At 42.2% G+C, this 15,901-nt stretch overlaps 1 protein-coding gene across 2 annotated transcripts in view; it reads right to left on the reverse strand.

Annotated features, from left to right (window-relative positions):
- Window positions 1-364: 364 nt before the first annotated feature.
- Window positions 365-15,901, reverse strand: part of GPALPP1 (GPALPP motifs containing 1) — an 81,464-nt gene continuing 65,927 nt past the window's right edge. For both annotated transcript variants that reach the window (XM_068267761.1, XM_068267760.1), the window contains 3 exons: window positions 10,127-10,291; window positions 4,612-4,710; window positions 365-1,602 (listed from right to left, as the gene is read on the reverse strand). In XM_068267761.1, the coding sequence (XP_068123862.1) occupies window positions 1,384-1,602; window positions 4,612-4,710; window positions 10,127-10,291 (483 nt within the window). In that variant the 3' untranslated portion in view covers window positions 365-1,383. The remainder of the gene's footprint in view (window positions 1,603-4,611; window positions 4,711-10,126; window positions 10,292-15,901) is intronic.

Here is a 15,901-nt window from a genome sequence, read left to right on the forward strand (position 1 = left end):
AATTTCTATGCAAATCGATCAGAAAAACGATCGGAAATCAGATCAGACCTGTTGGAAATTATCTATTTGATCCATCTATCTGATGGGAAATTGCATGGAGTGTGCCAGGCTTTAGGCAGGGCAGTTGTAGCAATTACCAGAGGCTTTTATACACAGGAATGCATGAGGCCTGAAACCAGCAAATTACAGATACATAATCCAGTAATGAAAACATAATTAAAAATTAAAAAACCACAGCAAATATGACATATAGAAAACAAGGGAAGGTTGAACTTGGGCTTGGGTAAACTTGTACCAGTAATTAATTTCCTTTAGAGTACTACACAATCAAGCTTGTGCTATAAGAAAGTGACAAAGCATGGGGTCATGAAGGCGGACATTTTATTGCATGACAAATTTCCATATTAATAAAATTGCAAGTAAGTGTAAAAATCAAGATTGACAGCCTGATCTCATTGGATAAAACCAAAGTTCTATAATATTTACAACATGGCGATCAGATGAAAGATCTGACCAAGGTAACGGAACATGCCTGTAAGTGTGAAGTGTGGTCCCTGAACGGTGGTGGTGTGTAGACTTCACCGGTCTGCCAACCACAGTAGAAAAAAAAAAGTTACATACACAGAGGATCACCTACATACACCAGCACAGCAATTCACCATAAATGTTTCACAAATAATAAATTACATTTATGGATAGTACTAATAATTTTACAAAAGGAAATTATAAAATGTTTCACTCTGCTGTGTTTAAAGGAGTTCTGTGGTATTGTAAAAATCAAACAAGCTGACACTTACCTGGGGCTTCTATCAGCCCCCTGCAGCGGTAATGCCCCACGCCGTCCTCTTCTGATGCGCCCTTCCCCGCCGCCGATCCCGGTGTGTTCACGCAAGTGATTACACTGCGGCTGCACGGCCATGCCCGTGCTCGCGTCATTGGGAGCTTACTGCGCAGGCGCAGTACAAGAAAACGCCATGCAGTAAGCTCCCGATGACACGAGCGAGCATTATTTGTCTACAGTAGACCGGGGCCGACGGCAGGGAACGGGTGATCAGAGGATGTCGTGGGACATTACAGCTGCAGGGGGCCGATAGAAGACCCAGGTAAGGGTCAGCTTGTTTGATTTTTAGAATACCACATAACCCCTTTAATTACCCTCCCTTAAAAAATGAAAAACACATGATGTATTTCCTAACACACTGATAGAGACGGCCAGTGTTCCCTGGACCTCAGTTCTGTGAAAGTGTAGCAACAGGTACAGAATAAAGAACACACACTGTATAACCGTGTCCTGTGTAAAATCGGGGATTCAAAAGAAGCAAAAAATAGAAAGAAACTGCACTTCATAATAGAATATATTCACAGTCTTCTAGCATTGTCTGCTTACAAAAACATACTGCTGTTACCATGTGAGAATTTTGTATTTAGCTCTTTGGATTTTTTTAACAATGCTTTCTTCTGTGCATCATCAAAGCGATTAACTTGTAGATCTTGTTCTCTGTCAAATGCTCTTCTTTCCTTTGGTTTATCTTGATCTTCGTCAGCCTTTCTCTTCAGCTTTTTACGGTGTAGATCCAACAGAGATTCTGATCTTTTTGTGTCCTGAGAAGAGGAAACACAACCTCACATTACAGAGGTACTCCACAGCAACATTATTATGGTATTATTATATTAGCATTAATATAGCGCAGACCTTTTCCACAGCACTCTACAGACTGTATTGTCTTGTCACTGACTGTCCCTGTATTGTCTTGTCACTGACTGAAGGGCTCACAATCTAATCCCTACAATAGTCATGTCCATCGGAGTCTAGTGCCAATTCTAGGATTCAGCCACTTGTCTGTATGTTTTTGGGATGTGGGAGGAAACCGGAGTGTCCAAAGGAAAGCCACATAGACACGGGGAGAACATATAAACTCTGTGCAGATAGTGCCCCCAGCTGGGATTTGAACCAAGGACTCTCTTGCACAGGAAATATTTGTTTGAAAATATAAAATAGAAGTTATTGTTGATTTGAAAGCAAAATGGATTATTTGGACACGTAAAACACACCTACAGTGAGAGGAATAAGAAGGTTGGACATATTTATTTCCTTTTAAAATTCTGATTGCCTGGCCGTCCTACTGATCATCTGCCTCTAATACCATTAGCCATAGACAAACAAACAGCAGATAATGTGTCTGAAGTCTAACTAGATTAGCCATTGGGCACCATTCAAACTAGATCGTTTTGCCGGCGATTTAGGCAAAACGCTCAAACGCTAGCGCTTTTGAAAGCGCTAGTGTAATAAAACCCTATGGGCCCGTTCTTACTTAGGCGATTTGAGGTAATCACAGCAAATCACCCAAAATCGCGAGACGCAAACGCGTAACCTGCACCATTTTCAGGCAATTTCCCGGCAATGGCGTTTCAGTGCTATAGAAGCGCTAAACGCGATCGCGGAAAAATCGCTGCAGTGTCAAGTAATTTTGCAGCGTGAAATCATAGAAAAATCACTCCCGCAAAACGCTGGCGGTAATCACCGGCGTTTTGCCCTTTCAAGTGTGAATGGGGCCTTAGGGATGGTCAATGAGGTGCAAATCATTTCGAGTTGATGCAGGATTATGCACATTTTGTATGCAAATTTGTGCAGCTTGAAAATGGAACAATCAAATTTTACCTCAGCAGGTTCATGTTCAAGCTGCATATATTTGCATGCATAATTTCCATAATACTGCATCAACTCAAAATTATTTGCATCTCATTGACCATCCCCATTAGCCACATGCTTGTTTCAGGCGTGTGATTCAGATACTACAGCAATCAAAAATCTGGAGGACTGTCAGGCAACAGGTATTGCTTAAATAGAAATAAATATGGCAGCCACCATAGGCCTCTCTTGAGTTTCCCTTTAAGCTTATTTTGCGTCCTGTGGCTATAACCACATATTCAAGATATGTTTAAAACAAATTGACACACAAATGAAACCACTTTATAAGCACTTGCCGATAAAGTGGCTACAATTTTCTGAAGCTGGGGTAGCAAAGGGGGTCTATAACAGGGCTAGTAACATTTTCTGTTGCTATGGAGTGAGGAGGAGGGCCAATGGAGCAGCATACAAAAGAAGCAGCAAAGAGCAGGTGGGGTGAGTGGGGAAAATAATGCCCTTGGCTATCGCTCAGCTGAGCTGATCAGCCAGGGGGACCACTTGCTAATGTGCCGAGGGGAATGATGACTGCTGTACACACTCTACATTTTCACCCGAGGCAGTCTTCCGCCTGCTTTGGATGAGTTTAGTCTAGTGTGTACACACAGGGATGAGAACTCCAACCGGGAGATGCAAACACAACCTTTTAAAGCTTTATGCCAACAATAGCCCTAATAATTTGAGAAATACAAACAAACACAGAACATTTATATTGCGCTTTTCTCCTGGGGGACTCAAAGCGCCAGAGCTGCAGCCACTAGGACACGCTCTATAGGCAGTAGCAGTGTTAGGGAGTCTTGCCCAAGGTCTCCTACTGAATAGGTGCTGACTTACTGAACAGAAGGAGCCGAGATTCAAACACTGTTCTCCTAGGTTCAACTTAGATTTCATTAAGGTACCATCCCTTTTTAACTACTTCAGGTCAAGAGCAACTTTCACATATCGACGCTGCTCCAATTAATTCACCAAAACTTTATTACTACTTCTTACACCTAAATGTTCTATATATTGTTTTTTTCAGTACAAATTAGACTTTTAGCATGTGATCATTTTGTTTAGTAATTACCTTATTTTCCAATGCATTTTTAAGGGAAAATTAGGGGGAAAAAAACGAAAAAAAAAAAAAACCAGTATTTCTCCATTTACATCCAATATAGCTTTACAATAAACAGTGCTAACTATAAGTTAAACCCACAAATTGTATTTGTTTATCCATCATTTAGATTGTGTTCCTAGTACAATGGATGGTGACATTATTGTATTTGGAAATAAAGGTGTTTTTTTTGCTTTCTCACTGTACACTATCAAAGATTACAGGACCTTATTTGCAAAAATAATAGTAATATACCCTAACAGCATAGATACTTAAAAAGCCAATTTCCTAAGGTAACAATAGGTTTTTCTTTTATATTCTGTAACTTTATTTTACAAGTCTTTTATTTTGGTACAGAATATGCGAAAATGTAATTGCTTTTGATTAAGTTTGTGACTAAAAAGAATACACAAGACATGGGCCTCAATCCTAAAACTCTCTAAACTCTATTCTACTACTTATCACTTTTTAAAATGTTACCACATATGTCTCTTGTAGTTTTCCTACAACTTTCCCAAGTTTGATCATAATTTTGAAATTTACTTTTTATGTTGGATTGAGTTTGTCCGTACCTATTTTGATGTGATGTGGATCCAAGCTTTAAGACACACCAAAATGTATTCTACAATTCGTCACGGTTAAAATGATACCACATGTGCCACATTTAGTAACAAACTGGTGGTGCATTGGCCACAAATACACTGGACGTATATATACGTCCTTTATCATGCAGTGGTTAAGATAGCAATACATACGGCATATCTACAATGACTTGTGTCATTCTTTTTTCCAGGCACAAAGACCCCAGCACGCCATGCCCACAGGTACTTACATTATAGGTGCTGACTTGTTCTGAAAGTCTTCTGTCTCTTTCAGATACTTCTGGCTTTTCTTCAGTTTTGCTGCTGGAAACTTTGCCTTCCTGCTTCTCCTTAACATAAGGACAGAAGATAAAGATCGTAGAGTACTGCAAATAAATATCTAATAACTATTGTATGTGACGGATAAAAATCAGTCCTTCCTGTTATCTTTTAATGATCCGCCCAGTTTAATAGTACAGTATAACAGATGAATGAGGTATTAACTACATTTGTGAGTTTATGATTTCAGTCTTACAAAAAAAAGTGACTTAAAGTACATTTGACCCGAGGCAACACCACCTAAGGTAAGCACTGAGATGTGTGCAAACTGGAACCACTTACCTTTATTCATTGTCTGTTCCTCTCTGCAGTACCCAGAGTCTCCTTAATCACTCCTTGAAAATGTTGACTTTTAAATAGAGTCAAATTTTCAGACAGGAAATGGAAAGCTTGACGAGATGCTCTCTCCCATCATCCTCCCATTCCATCCTATTCCCTGCCTCAAGGGGAGAGAATGGGGTGGGGAAGAGGAGGGAATGGGAGGGTGATAGGAGGGAACAGCTTATCAAGCATGCCCCTGCATCATTGGTGACCAGGTGGGGAACAAGAAGAGGAACAAGCAACGCATAGAGATATGTGGACCCAGCATGAACATGACTCTGTGTTTACCTTAGGTAGCTTTGCTCGGGTCAGGGGTCTTAAGGAAAAAAAAAACATATACATAGTTGTGGAATAATTACCTTTCTCTTGCATGCCAGTAATTCCTCACACCGTCTAAGCAAATTTCTGACCATTGGCTGCATGGACTTAGCAAAGGGATCAGCTGAGACTACACAGAGCAACTGTGACTGGGCATTATTGTTTGTCAGTATTGAGAATCAGTAAGTGCTAAGCATGAAACAAGAAAGGGTGGATTCCATAAAGTTTCTACATCAAACTTTTACCAAGCACCAGCTTTAGAGTGTGGCAATATCCTGTTTCATTAACAGTAAACCTAAGATTCTATTAGCTATTTTGGGCTTTTACACTTTGAGGCTTTCTCATTCCTCTCTGCACTGATTCAAAGAACGAGCGTTAGGGTCGGTCCACACTTGTCAGGTTGCAGATCGGAATGCATTTTAAATGCATCAGTCTTTCTAAAAACGGATCCGTTTTTCAAAATGTTGTGCTTTTGCAGTACACGTTTTCAGTCCGTTTAAACATATGTCAAAAACGTGTCCTTCCTTCCTGTGTGTTTCTATTAGATAAGAGGTCCTCAAAGATGACGCTGAGGGGAGGAGCAGGCAGTAGGCAATCTGCTTTAGCATCCGTTTTGTGTGCAAAAGTTCTCAGTGTAGATGGAGATCTGTTTTTGTGTTGCCTTTCATTGCCTCTGCGGGTATGCGGGCACCGTGAGAATCTGCAAAATCCAGACTCTCCGTTCAGTTTTCTAAAACGTAGCCCACGGATCCATTTTTTTAAGTGTGTGAAGACGGCCGCTATTTTTAACATTGGTATCCGTGGCTCCGTTTTTGTCCAGGTCAAAAAAACTGAGCCATGGATACGGTTTTGAAACAAGTGTTAACCGACCCTTAACGTATACTTGTGAATTCCACTTCATGATGCCAGCAAATAATCTTCTGTGTTAAGCATTTTTAACCCATGTTAATCTGGAAAAAAGATCACTGATGTATATATCCTGAATCAGAGTCACCCGTTTTAATGAGTGCAAATTTTCGTACAATTTTATTTTGAGAATACTTAATTTTCTTTTCCTGCATTTAATTCTGGAGAGAGCAAAACATTTTATAATGCATTAGGATTGGTTAACTCCAGTAGGATAAAAAGAGCAATATAGCTCCGGTATAATTTTAGAACGGTCTGCAGCTGGATAATGAACAGGTGCCATCTATGCACCACAGTGCTGCTTCAAGGTGAAAAAGCAAATATGGGAATCTTTTTTTTTTTTAATTTTTTATGTAGTTATAATTTGAAACTACTGTATTAACAAAGTACACCATATATACTCACATATAAACCATGATTGTGCTGCAAACGTTAGCACATATCAAATCTTGGTTAATCTCATTGTTAACACGATATGCTTATTTTAAAATTGATGCTAGCCAAACCATTCAAAACAGTGGGGAAAAGAGGAAAATTGTACAAAGCTACAACAAAAAATGCTGGTGGAACATCTCCCAACGATCTTAATTGGCAGCAGGTCAGACTCATGGCTGGGTATAAAAAGAGCATCCTAGAAAGGGCTAAATCTCTAAAAAGAAAAAATGGGGAGGGCCACACTACACTGTGGTATACTGCCCAGACAAATAGTGCACCAATTTAAGAATAATCGTCCTTACCTTAAAATTGCAAAACTGTGGGGATTTCACTAAAAGCCAACTATGAAAGCTTGTGTTTTGCCCCAACTCCTGTCATATAATGAGCAGTGTAGTGATGAAAAACAGTTGTGATCATTTTTTGATGCTTCTATTAACTTTTTTTTTTTCATTCAAACCGACTCCCATAGAACGGGAGTTGGCATAGAGGAGTGGCAGGGGTCGCCTGTATTTGTAACTGTTCCATTGCTGGCATTTTGAAATGTGTGCTTCCTCCTCATCACTGTGTGATAGCCGCGCTTGCACGGCAGCCAGAGTGTATGAGGAGCGAAAGACAACCTCTCTCGCTACCTCTGTACTGACTACAATTCAAGAATGGAACCAAAGGTTCAGCATACAACTGTATTGGAGCAGACAAAAGTGCAAGATACACACGACATGTTTCGGGCGTTGCCCTTCCTCAGGGCCCTTTCTCTGTACTGACCACTGCATGCATGTGCTCAGAAGCCTTCAATTGGCTGTCTGCAATGGCAATCAGCATCCTCTATGGAGGCCGAAGAAAGGCTGTTTGTTGGTGGGTGAGCAGATGAACACCAGCAGGAAGCTGTGGATTGTTTTTCTAGCAGCCCAGCTCAATGAGGTCACCCAAAGGATCGGGTCCAGATCCCTGACGGGCGACATAAGTCACACATGTGTACGTACCTTTAGATAGGTAGCACACAAGTCATCCCCCAAACCAGATGACCAATAATGGTAGAAAAACAAAGTATCATATGGTGCTGCTTTCACACCTGAATGTTCTGTATGTGTTTCTCACCCAGTGTCTCCCTGTGTACTTAATGCCTCCTGTATGATGTACTTATGTGGGCATGTATGCATGTTGGGATGTTACATTTTATATTTTATTTTTTAGCTTATAAAAATAAATGTAAATGTTGCTTATGTTCTGGATCCTAGTGTGATTTGGCTTCTTAAAACAGAAGGTACTTGCGATAATTCAGCTTTAAAGTGAATGGGAACCGCATTTAAAAAAATGAGACAGATACTTACCCAAGGAGAGGGAAGGCTCTGGGTCCTATAGAGCCTTCCGGCTCCTCTCCTGGTCCCCTCGTTCCAGTGCTGGCTCGCCCGGTAGCAGTATTTGACTAATTTAGTCAAATACTGCTTTACCCGGCCGAAGGAGGCTTCAGAAGTCTTCAGGGAGCCCGAGTGCTCCTGAAGAAGGGCGGCCCTGTACTGCACCTGCGCAAGCACGCTCTCTTGCACGCTCACGCCTGTGCAGTATGGAGCCGCACGTCTTCGGGAGGACACGGCTCCCGAAGACTTCCAAATACCCTTTCGGTGGGGGATTGAAACGGGGGGGGGGGGGAGGAGCCAGCACAGGATAGAGAGCACCGAGAGAGGAGATGGAAGGCTCTATACGACCCAGAGCCTTTCCTCTCCTTAGGTAAGTATTTGCTTCATTTTTTTTAAAATGCGGTTTCCATTCACTTTAAGTGAACATCTGTGGTTACCCACAATGCACCGCTACTAAATAAGAAAATCTATTTATGCCCATAAAGCCAGGCTTGCATCAAGAACCGCTGGTGTATAGCAAGCCTATAGCTTTACATTTTCCAGAGCCACGTCAACCCCACATGTAGACAGCCTGTTTCGGACTGTTGGTCCTCCTCAGTACATGGCAGGGATTGATATGGCTCTATGGGATAGGGGCTTGGACCAGTACAACAGAGTAACCAAGCAGCTCGGGGTGACCCAAACCACTAGGAATGTATAGGGGACTAAAAGAGACCGTAAGGCTCTCCAACTAAAAAGCAATGCTTAGTGTGATTTACCTTCTTAAAACAGAAGGTACTTGAGATAATTCAGCTTTTCAGTTTTAGTAGAAGGGCTTCTCGGTCTCTTTTAGTCCCCTATACTTTCCTAGTGGTTTTGGGTCGCCTCGAGCTGCTTGGGTACTCTGTTGTTCTGGATCCTAATGATATAAAAATGATGTATGACAAATTGTAAGCAAATTGAATGATTTTAGGAGGTGGCACAATTTGAACAGTAATAAGATGCTACCCTTGCTTTTGTTCACTTGGTGACTACTTTTCTGTGGTGCATGTTCTTAATCAGGGCAATGCCCCTTTCTGCAGGATCATTCACCACTTTAAGAAATTGTTAGCATTTTGCTGCAACAATTCTTCACATCATGGATCCCAAACAATTTGATGAATGTATGGCTGGTAAAAAATTCACTTCCCCTGAAAAGCTAAATTGTTACTATCTAATGTTTTCAAACACTTATTTCAAACATATTTTCATTCTCCGCCTGAATAACATTCATACAGGAAAGCCAATCCATTTGTTTCTGACAGGTACCCAAGGCGTCTCTTAGCCACTTTTTAACACACTTCCCTTGACATCTCTAGAGTTTAAAAGTGGTATCCTATCCAAATCATGCTGCCTGTGTGAAAGAGTCTTGTGAAATCTGGAGCAACAATACTGGCTACCAACGTGAAAGAATCTGCTGTGGTAGAGTTACCTATCAAAGTGATCAACTCTTAAACATTACTCAATTAGTCCATAATTTTGCATTCAGATCTTTTAGATGAATTAAACCCAGTATTTAAACAAAGTGACAAGAGTATAGAGACATATAGGGCTAATATATTTACTTCCCTTTGAACAATGCACATTGCCTGGCTGTCTTACTGATCCTCTGCCTCTAATACTTTCAGCCATAGACCCAGAACAAGCGTGCAGATCAGAGGTTTCTGGCAAAAATGTGATGAGATTAGCTGCATGCTTGTTTCAGGTGTGTGATTCAAACACTACTGACCAAAAAGGTCAGTAGCACAGCCAGGCAATTGGTTATGTCTTACAGGAAATAAATATGGCAGCCTCCATGTCTTTCACCTCGGGTTCTTTTATTTTCGGGTCATGTGTAGAGCATAGTAATGAGAAATGAGTGTTCTCATGGGTTTGCATCTAAAAAAGTATTCAGCCAAAAATAGTGGTGACTATTCCAGGAACACAAGTTTATAAATGTGAATATTAATCGCTATTTGAGGTATCATGTTAATTACCTTGAGTACTATTCACTTCCAGGCACTGCATGCAGCACCAGTATTGTTTCTTTCCTACCAGAATATAGAAGTATTTTAATCAGTTACACTGTACTTACTTTTGTTTTGCGTTCTCTGTCAGCAGGAGTATCTGTCCAGTCAGACCGGTCACCAGACTTTTCATGAGCTCTGCGTTTAAAAGTTCTTGGGCCTAGGCCAAAGTTGGTCAGCTCTGGAGGAAGCTCTGTCATCCATGACTCCCTGGTTGGGTTTTTGGGGCCATCCTTTATTAAAAACAAAACCATAAAGTAAAGCTGTACCTACATATGCTCAAACACAGAGGAAATCATTGATTATAGTAACAGAGCTGCTCATCACTGTGCTATAACAAATGACATGTAGGTGAAAGTGCCAACAATGCAATATCTCCTGGTACATTCTGCTTTTTCCCCCCTCTCAGGTAGCTCAAGAAGCTTATTATTTAAGGAACTTGTCAGAGATGAAGAAACTACCACTTAAAGGTGAAAGCTCTTGGGTATTTATCCTTATATTTTCTATATATCAGTTATGATTTATCAGTTATCTGAAACAGAAATGAAACCAGTGAGAATGCAAATAGATATCGATCTACAGCTTTCCTCTTTGAAGGACAACTGAAGTGAGAGGTGTGTGGAGGATGCCATATTTATTTCCTTTTATACAAAACCAGTTGCCTGGCAGCCCTGCTGATCTATTCGGCTGCAGTAGTGTCTGAATCACACCAGAAGCAAGCATGCAGCTAATCTTGTCAGATTTGACAATAATGTTAGAAACACCTGATCTGCTGCATGCTTGTTCAGGGTCTATGGCTAAATGTATTAGAGGCAGAGGAACAGCAGGATAGTCAGGCAACTGGTATTGCTTATCAGGAAATAAATATGGCAGTCTCCATATACCACTCACTACAGTTGCCCTTTAAAGCAAACCTAAGCTTTGCTCCATATACATGTGAAAAAAGTCAACTCCAAAGAAAAAAAAAAAAAAAAAAGGCTACACTGTGCTGTGTACGGTTTGCTATATTTAACAAGATTTGGACACAGGTTGACTTTAAAAAGTGATGTAACGGTTGGGTGTAGCAACTCAGGTGTCTGATTATTTGGTGATCTGCAGAATCACCAATAATGCAGAAGCTATACCTGATTATGTGTGATCTGCAGAATCACCAATAATTCCAGTATAGCAACACAAAGAGCTGAGTGTGTAGTGTTTGGTGCAACCGTAACTTTAATAGTTTTATGAGACCCCACCAGAGGGGCCGGTGAGGTACTATCGGTACACTGACCGTGTAATAGGGTTCAAGCTCCAGCAAGCTGGAGATACAATACTGAAGAGACCGAATCTCCTGAGGAGCGGGTGACTCAGTGTACTGCAGCCGAGTGATCACCCGAGGAACGGGTGACTCAGACTGTCCTGCAGCCTAGGAGCAGGGGATACAAACAGCACTGCACTAATGATCGCCTGAGAAGCAGGTGATTCAGACTGTACTGCAGCCTAGGAGCAGAAAACGCAAACAGTACTGTACTAAAGAATAACTTCACCAGAGGAGCTGGTGAAGCTAGCACCTCACCAGTGGCAAGGGCCCACTGGTGAGTAGAAAGTTCTGACAGGCAAGGTTCGGCAACAGAGAGGTAAGTATCGGTACAGAATCGTGAGGCAAGAGAGTAATCGGTAATCAGGCAGAGGTTCAGCAACTAATAAGGCAGATAGGCAGACGTACAGAATCAGAAAGCGAGATCAGAGTCAGAGTTTAGCCAAGAGTCATACACAGGTAATCAGTACAATATCAACAATATCCTAGTCTAGGTGTGAAGTCCTTGATATCAACACCTGGGATCTAGTCTAAGGTCTGAGCGCTAACACACGAGGTATTCACGACAGCAGACAAGGGACTACTGACTCCTCTGGGCTTAAGAGCCCGAGGAGATCCTGAGACACGCCCCCCTGCCGCCAGCCAATCAGTAACGGCGGACGCACAATGCGCGCACGCGTCAATGCGGCCTGGAGTGTGACCGTAATACATGTCCTCGGCGTGCTAGACGCCCTTGGCACGGAAGCGGCAGAGGGTAGGAAGCCGGAGGCAGCTGCAGCGGCGGTGCCGTTCGCCGCAGCTGCCACAATTGTTACAAGTGATTTGGCAATATAAGAAGCGAAGAAGGGCAGATTACCATTTTTTTTTTCGAACTCAGCTCTATATCAGAGCCGCCAGACTCAACAAATAGGCTTCATCGAAAACCTCTTTATGTCTGGTAAACAATTTGCATCATAGTTCAAAGTATGCGTATGCTTTCCTTTATTTTGTTAATACAATTATATGCATATTTAGGATACCAATTGTGAAAAACAAATCAGATAGTTAAATACATCTCACTATATAAATAACAACACACAAATACATACCAGCACTTCATACATATAGGCACCACATAACACCCCCTTCTGCAGGCGCCACATCCTCCCAGAAGTCAGACATACCCGCCAACCAATCAGTCATTTTAATGGGTTCTTTACCTTTCCAATTCTGGGCAATGATATTACCTGCCACTAAAGAACCAAATTTCTCTCAGTTCTTTTACTAGATTAATTTTCTAATTGTCAACTATACCAAAAATTGCTTCAATCGGTAGGATCCAAATATCCTTTTTAAGATGTTTACACCAAAAAGCCTCCAGTCCTTTCCATAGTCCTCTTACCAACGGGCAACTCCACCATATGTGTATCATCACCACAACCCTGATCACACCTCCAACTAGAGGCCTGCAGCGGGTCGGGTACCCGCGGGTAACCCGAATTGCGGGTCGGGTGCGGGTACCCGAATTGATTTAAGCTGCGGGTGCGGGTCGGGTGCGGGTAGCGGTCTGCGGGTGCTGAAAGCGGACATGTTAATTCTGACTGTGTCTTTTGCTTACTTTACTTTAAATGTTACTTTAAATGTGCACTTTAGAAGAAAATGTAAAAAAGCGGGTCGTGGGTAGGGTAGCGGTCCTGCGGGTCGCTGGTCGGGTGCGGGTAGTGGTTCTGCGGGTCGGGTTGCGGGTATCAAATTCACCAGAAAGCGGGTCGCGGGTTGGTTGCGGGTAGCGGGTCACGGGTATGAAAACGTGGACCCGCGCAGGCCTCTACCTCCAACACTGATTATCTCGATTACCCGAGAACTTTGCCATCTTAACAGGTGTATACTACCCCTCACAAGTGCTCTAAACACACAGCTGAACTCTGGTCTTCTACCTCTCGTGTCCCTACCTCTCCCTTTAGATTGTAAGCCTTTGGGCAGGGTCCTCCTCCTTTTGTGTCCGACCTAATCATGCACCTCCATTACTGTGAACCCATGCTATGCATCTGAGTGAACCTAACTTGCCTAATCTCCATGCTCCATCCAGTGGGTGACTAAGCATTACCTTGTACTCATACTGTGCTGCATGATCTGATGTTTCTTGTATTCAGGTATTGTCATTTTGCTGTATGTGACCCCTAAATATTGTATGTATCCCTATTTATTGTCCAGCGCTGCGTAATATGTTGGCGCTTTATAAATACAATAAATAAATAAATAATAAATCTTAACAGGTGTAAGATACAATATTTAATAGAAGACATATAATATAAACTGGGGGAAAAAGTGGGTGTGCCTTATATTCAGAAGCTACAGTAACTAGCGGTGCAGGGAAGCACTTACACATCTTCTTCATCATCTGCAGCTCATCCCTGTACGCTGCAGCCGCCTGCCCCAATACAGCACCGGTCCTCCTTGTACTTCCGCATTAGGGGTTCCCCCATACAGCGTGACACTAGCAGCACACGTATGTCAGGGTCACACTGTATAGGGGGAAACCCTAATGCGGAAGTACGAGGAGGACTGGTGCTGTATCGCAGCAGGCAGTCCTATCGTTCAGTGATAGCTACAGTGAAGAGCAGAACATAATGAAGCAGGACCAGAGTGAGGAGAGAAGCACAAAACAGGATGGGTGAAACCTGAAATACTGGTGTGTAGTCTAGTGTACTGCAGTGTGTAGTGTAATGTGTGCTGCGCAGTGTAGTATATTGTGTAATATGTAGTCTAGTGTATAGTGTAATGTGCACTGTACTGTATAGTGTGTAGTGTAGTATGTACTGTGTAGGCTAGTTAGTGTGTACTGTGCAGTGTAGTATAGTATGTAACGAAGAGTACTGTGTAGAATAGTGTAGTGCAACTTAGATTGAGTAGCTTAGAGACAGTTTGGAGGTAAAAGGTCCATGAGACGCCCCTGCACTGTAGACACACCAGGTTTAGTATATCCCCCCCCCCCCCCCTGATTTTTTCCCTCTAAACGTAGGTGTGTTTTATAGTCCGGAGCATCTTATGCCCTGAAAAATACAATAATGAAAACAATGCTCAAAGGGTTGGTTAGAATATAATTCAATTCTGTAAGAGTCAATATCTATCTATCTATCTATCTATCTATCTATATGCATTGCTGTTACTGGTTAACTCACTTCATCCTACTCTACCAGTCTGCTGCTGTGACTTTGATCTGTACTCCCCAGCAGCCCTGCTTACCTAACAGGACCTTGCATACTCCGTGTACATCCTGTCACTGTGCAGAGACCTCATAATCTGGTACTGGTTGCACAATTTGTTTTTAACTTCAAATCTTTTAATGATCATGAAATCTCATTGAGAGTCATCTAGCTTTTGTGAATAACGTTTCTAAAGATAACAAGCCAAATTACGCTCATTTCCTCCCTGAGCTTCTACATCCTCTTCCCCGGCAAAGGCGCAGGAAATAAAGATCTGGGAGCAGCTTTTCTTATTTGTAGCAAGAAAAAGCCATTTCCCTCAATATCATTTGGTAACGTTGATGTGCTGGTTTAAAAAATGTAAAGAGTAAGGTCTTTATAGTTTACCTACATCTTGTTTTTTTTTTTTTAAACAAAAGCTACATATGGGTATGCAATTATTATTTTATTAAAGTAATTATAAAGCAATTATAGAGTCATTATAAAGCATCTCTATTAGTGACACAACTACACATCAGGCTTTATTCTTAAAGCATAGATGTTATTTAGTATATATGTTACGGCCAGAACACGAAGTTTGGCCACTTATAGTTCTGGCCGGCCAATGTGCAAAGTGGCTGCTGCGCTGCGGCCAATGTAGGAAATGGAATGATTCATGTAACATTAATGTATCTTCTGGCCCCAGCGCAGCGGGCAAATGTATTACAACTTAGTTAATTGAATGAAATTAAGCCGGCGGCAATGTAACAGATGAAGCCGCCGGCTTTTGCTCTGCCTCTCTCCCCCCCCCCCCCCCCACCGCGCCTCTCTCTCCTTCTCTTACTATGGTCAGCACGCGTGTCCCCTCCAGAGTCGTTCGTGGCGCCAGGAAAGGAGAGCGGGGAGGCTGCAGACATTGCTTCTGCCAGTACCCACTCTGCAAGATCGGCAGGATTCCCTGCCACGACGAACGACTCTGGAGCTGGCTGCCCACAATAAGGAGAGAGAGGCGGGGGGGGGGGGGAGAGAGGGGCAGAGAAAAAGCCTGCGGCTTCATCTGTTACATTTCCGCCGGCTTCATTTCATTCAATTAACTAAGTTGCGATACATTTGGCCGCTGCGCTGGGGCCAGAAGATACATTAATGTTACATGAATCATTCCATTTCTCACATTGGCCGCACTTCGCACATTGGCCGGCCTGAACCCCGAAGTGGCCGGCCAGAACTAGAAGTGGCCAAACTTCGGGTTCTGGCCGTAACATATATAAGAGATTCCTGTGTACACATCATATATACAGTCACAATCAGATGTGTATATCTCACTTTAAAAATACGGGGACTGCTTTATTGAATCAGCACAATTAACTATTTTTTGATTGTTT

This window comes from Hyperolius riggenbachi, chromosome 2 (genome assembly GCF_040937935.1).
Source record: "Hyperolius riggenbachi isolate aHypRig1 chromosome 2, aHypRig1.pri, whole genome shotgun sequence".
Lineage (NCBI taxonomy): Eukaryota > Metazoa > Chordata > Amphibia > Anura > Hyperoliidae > Hyperolius > Hyperolius riggenbachi.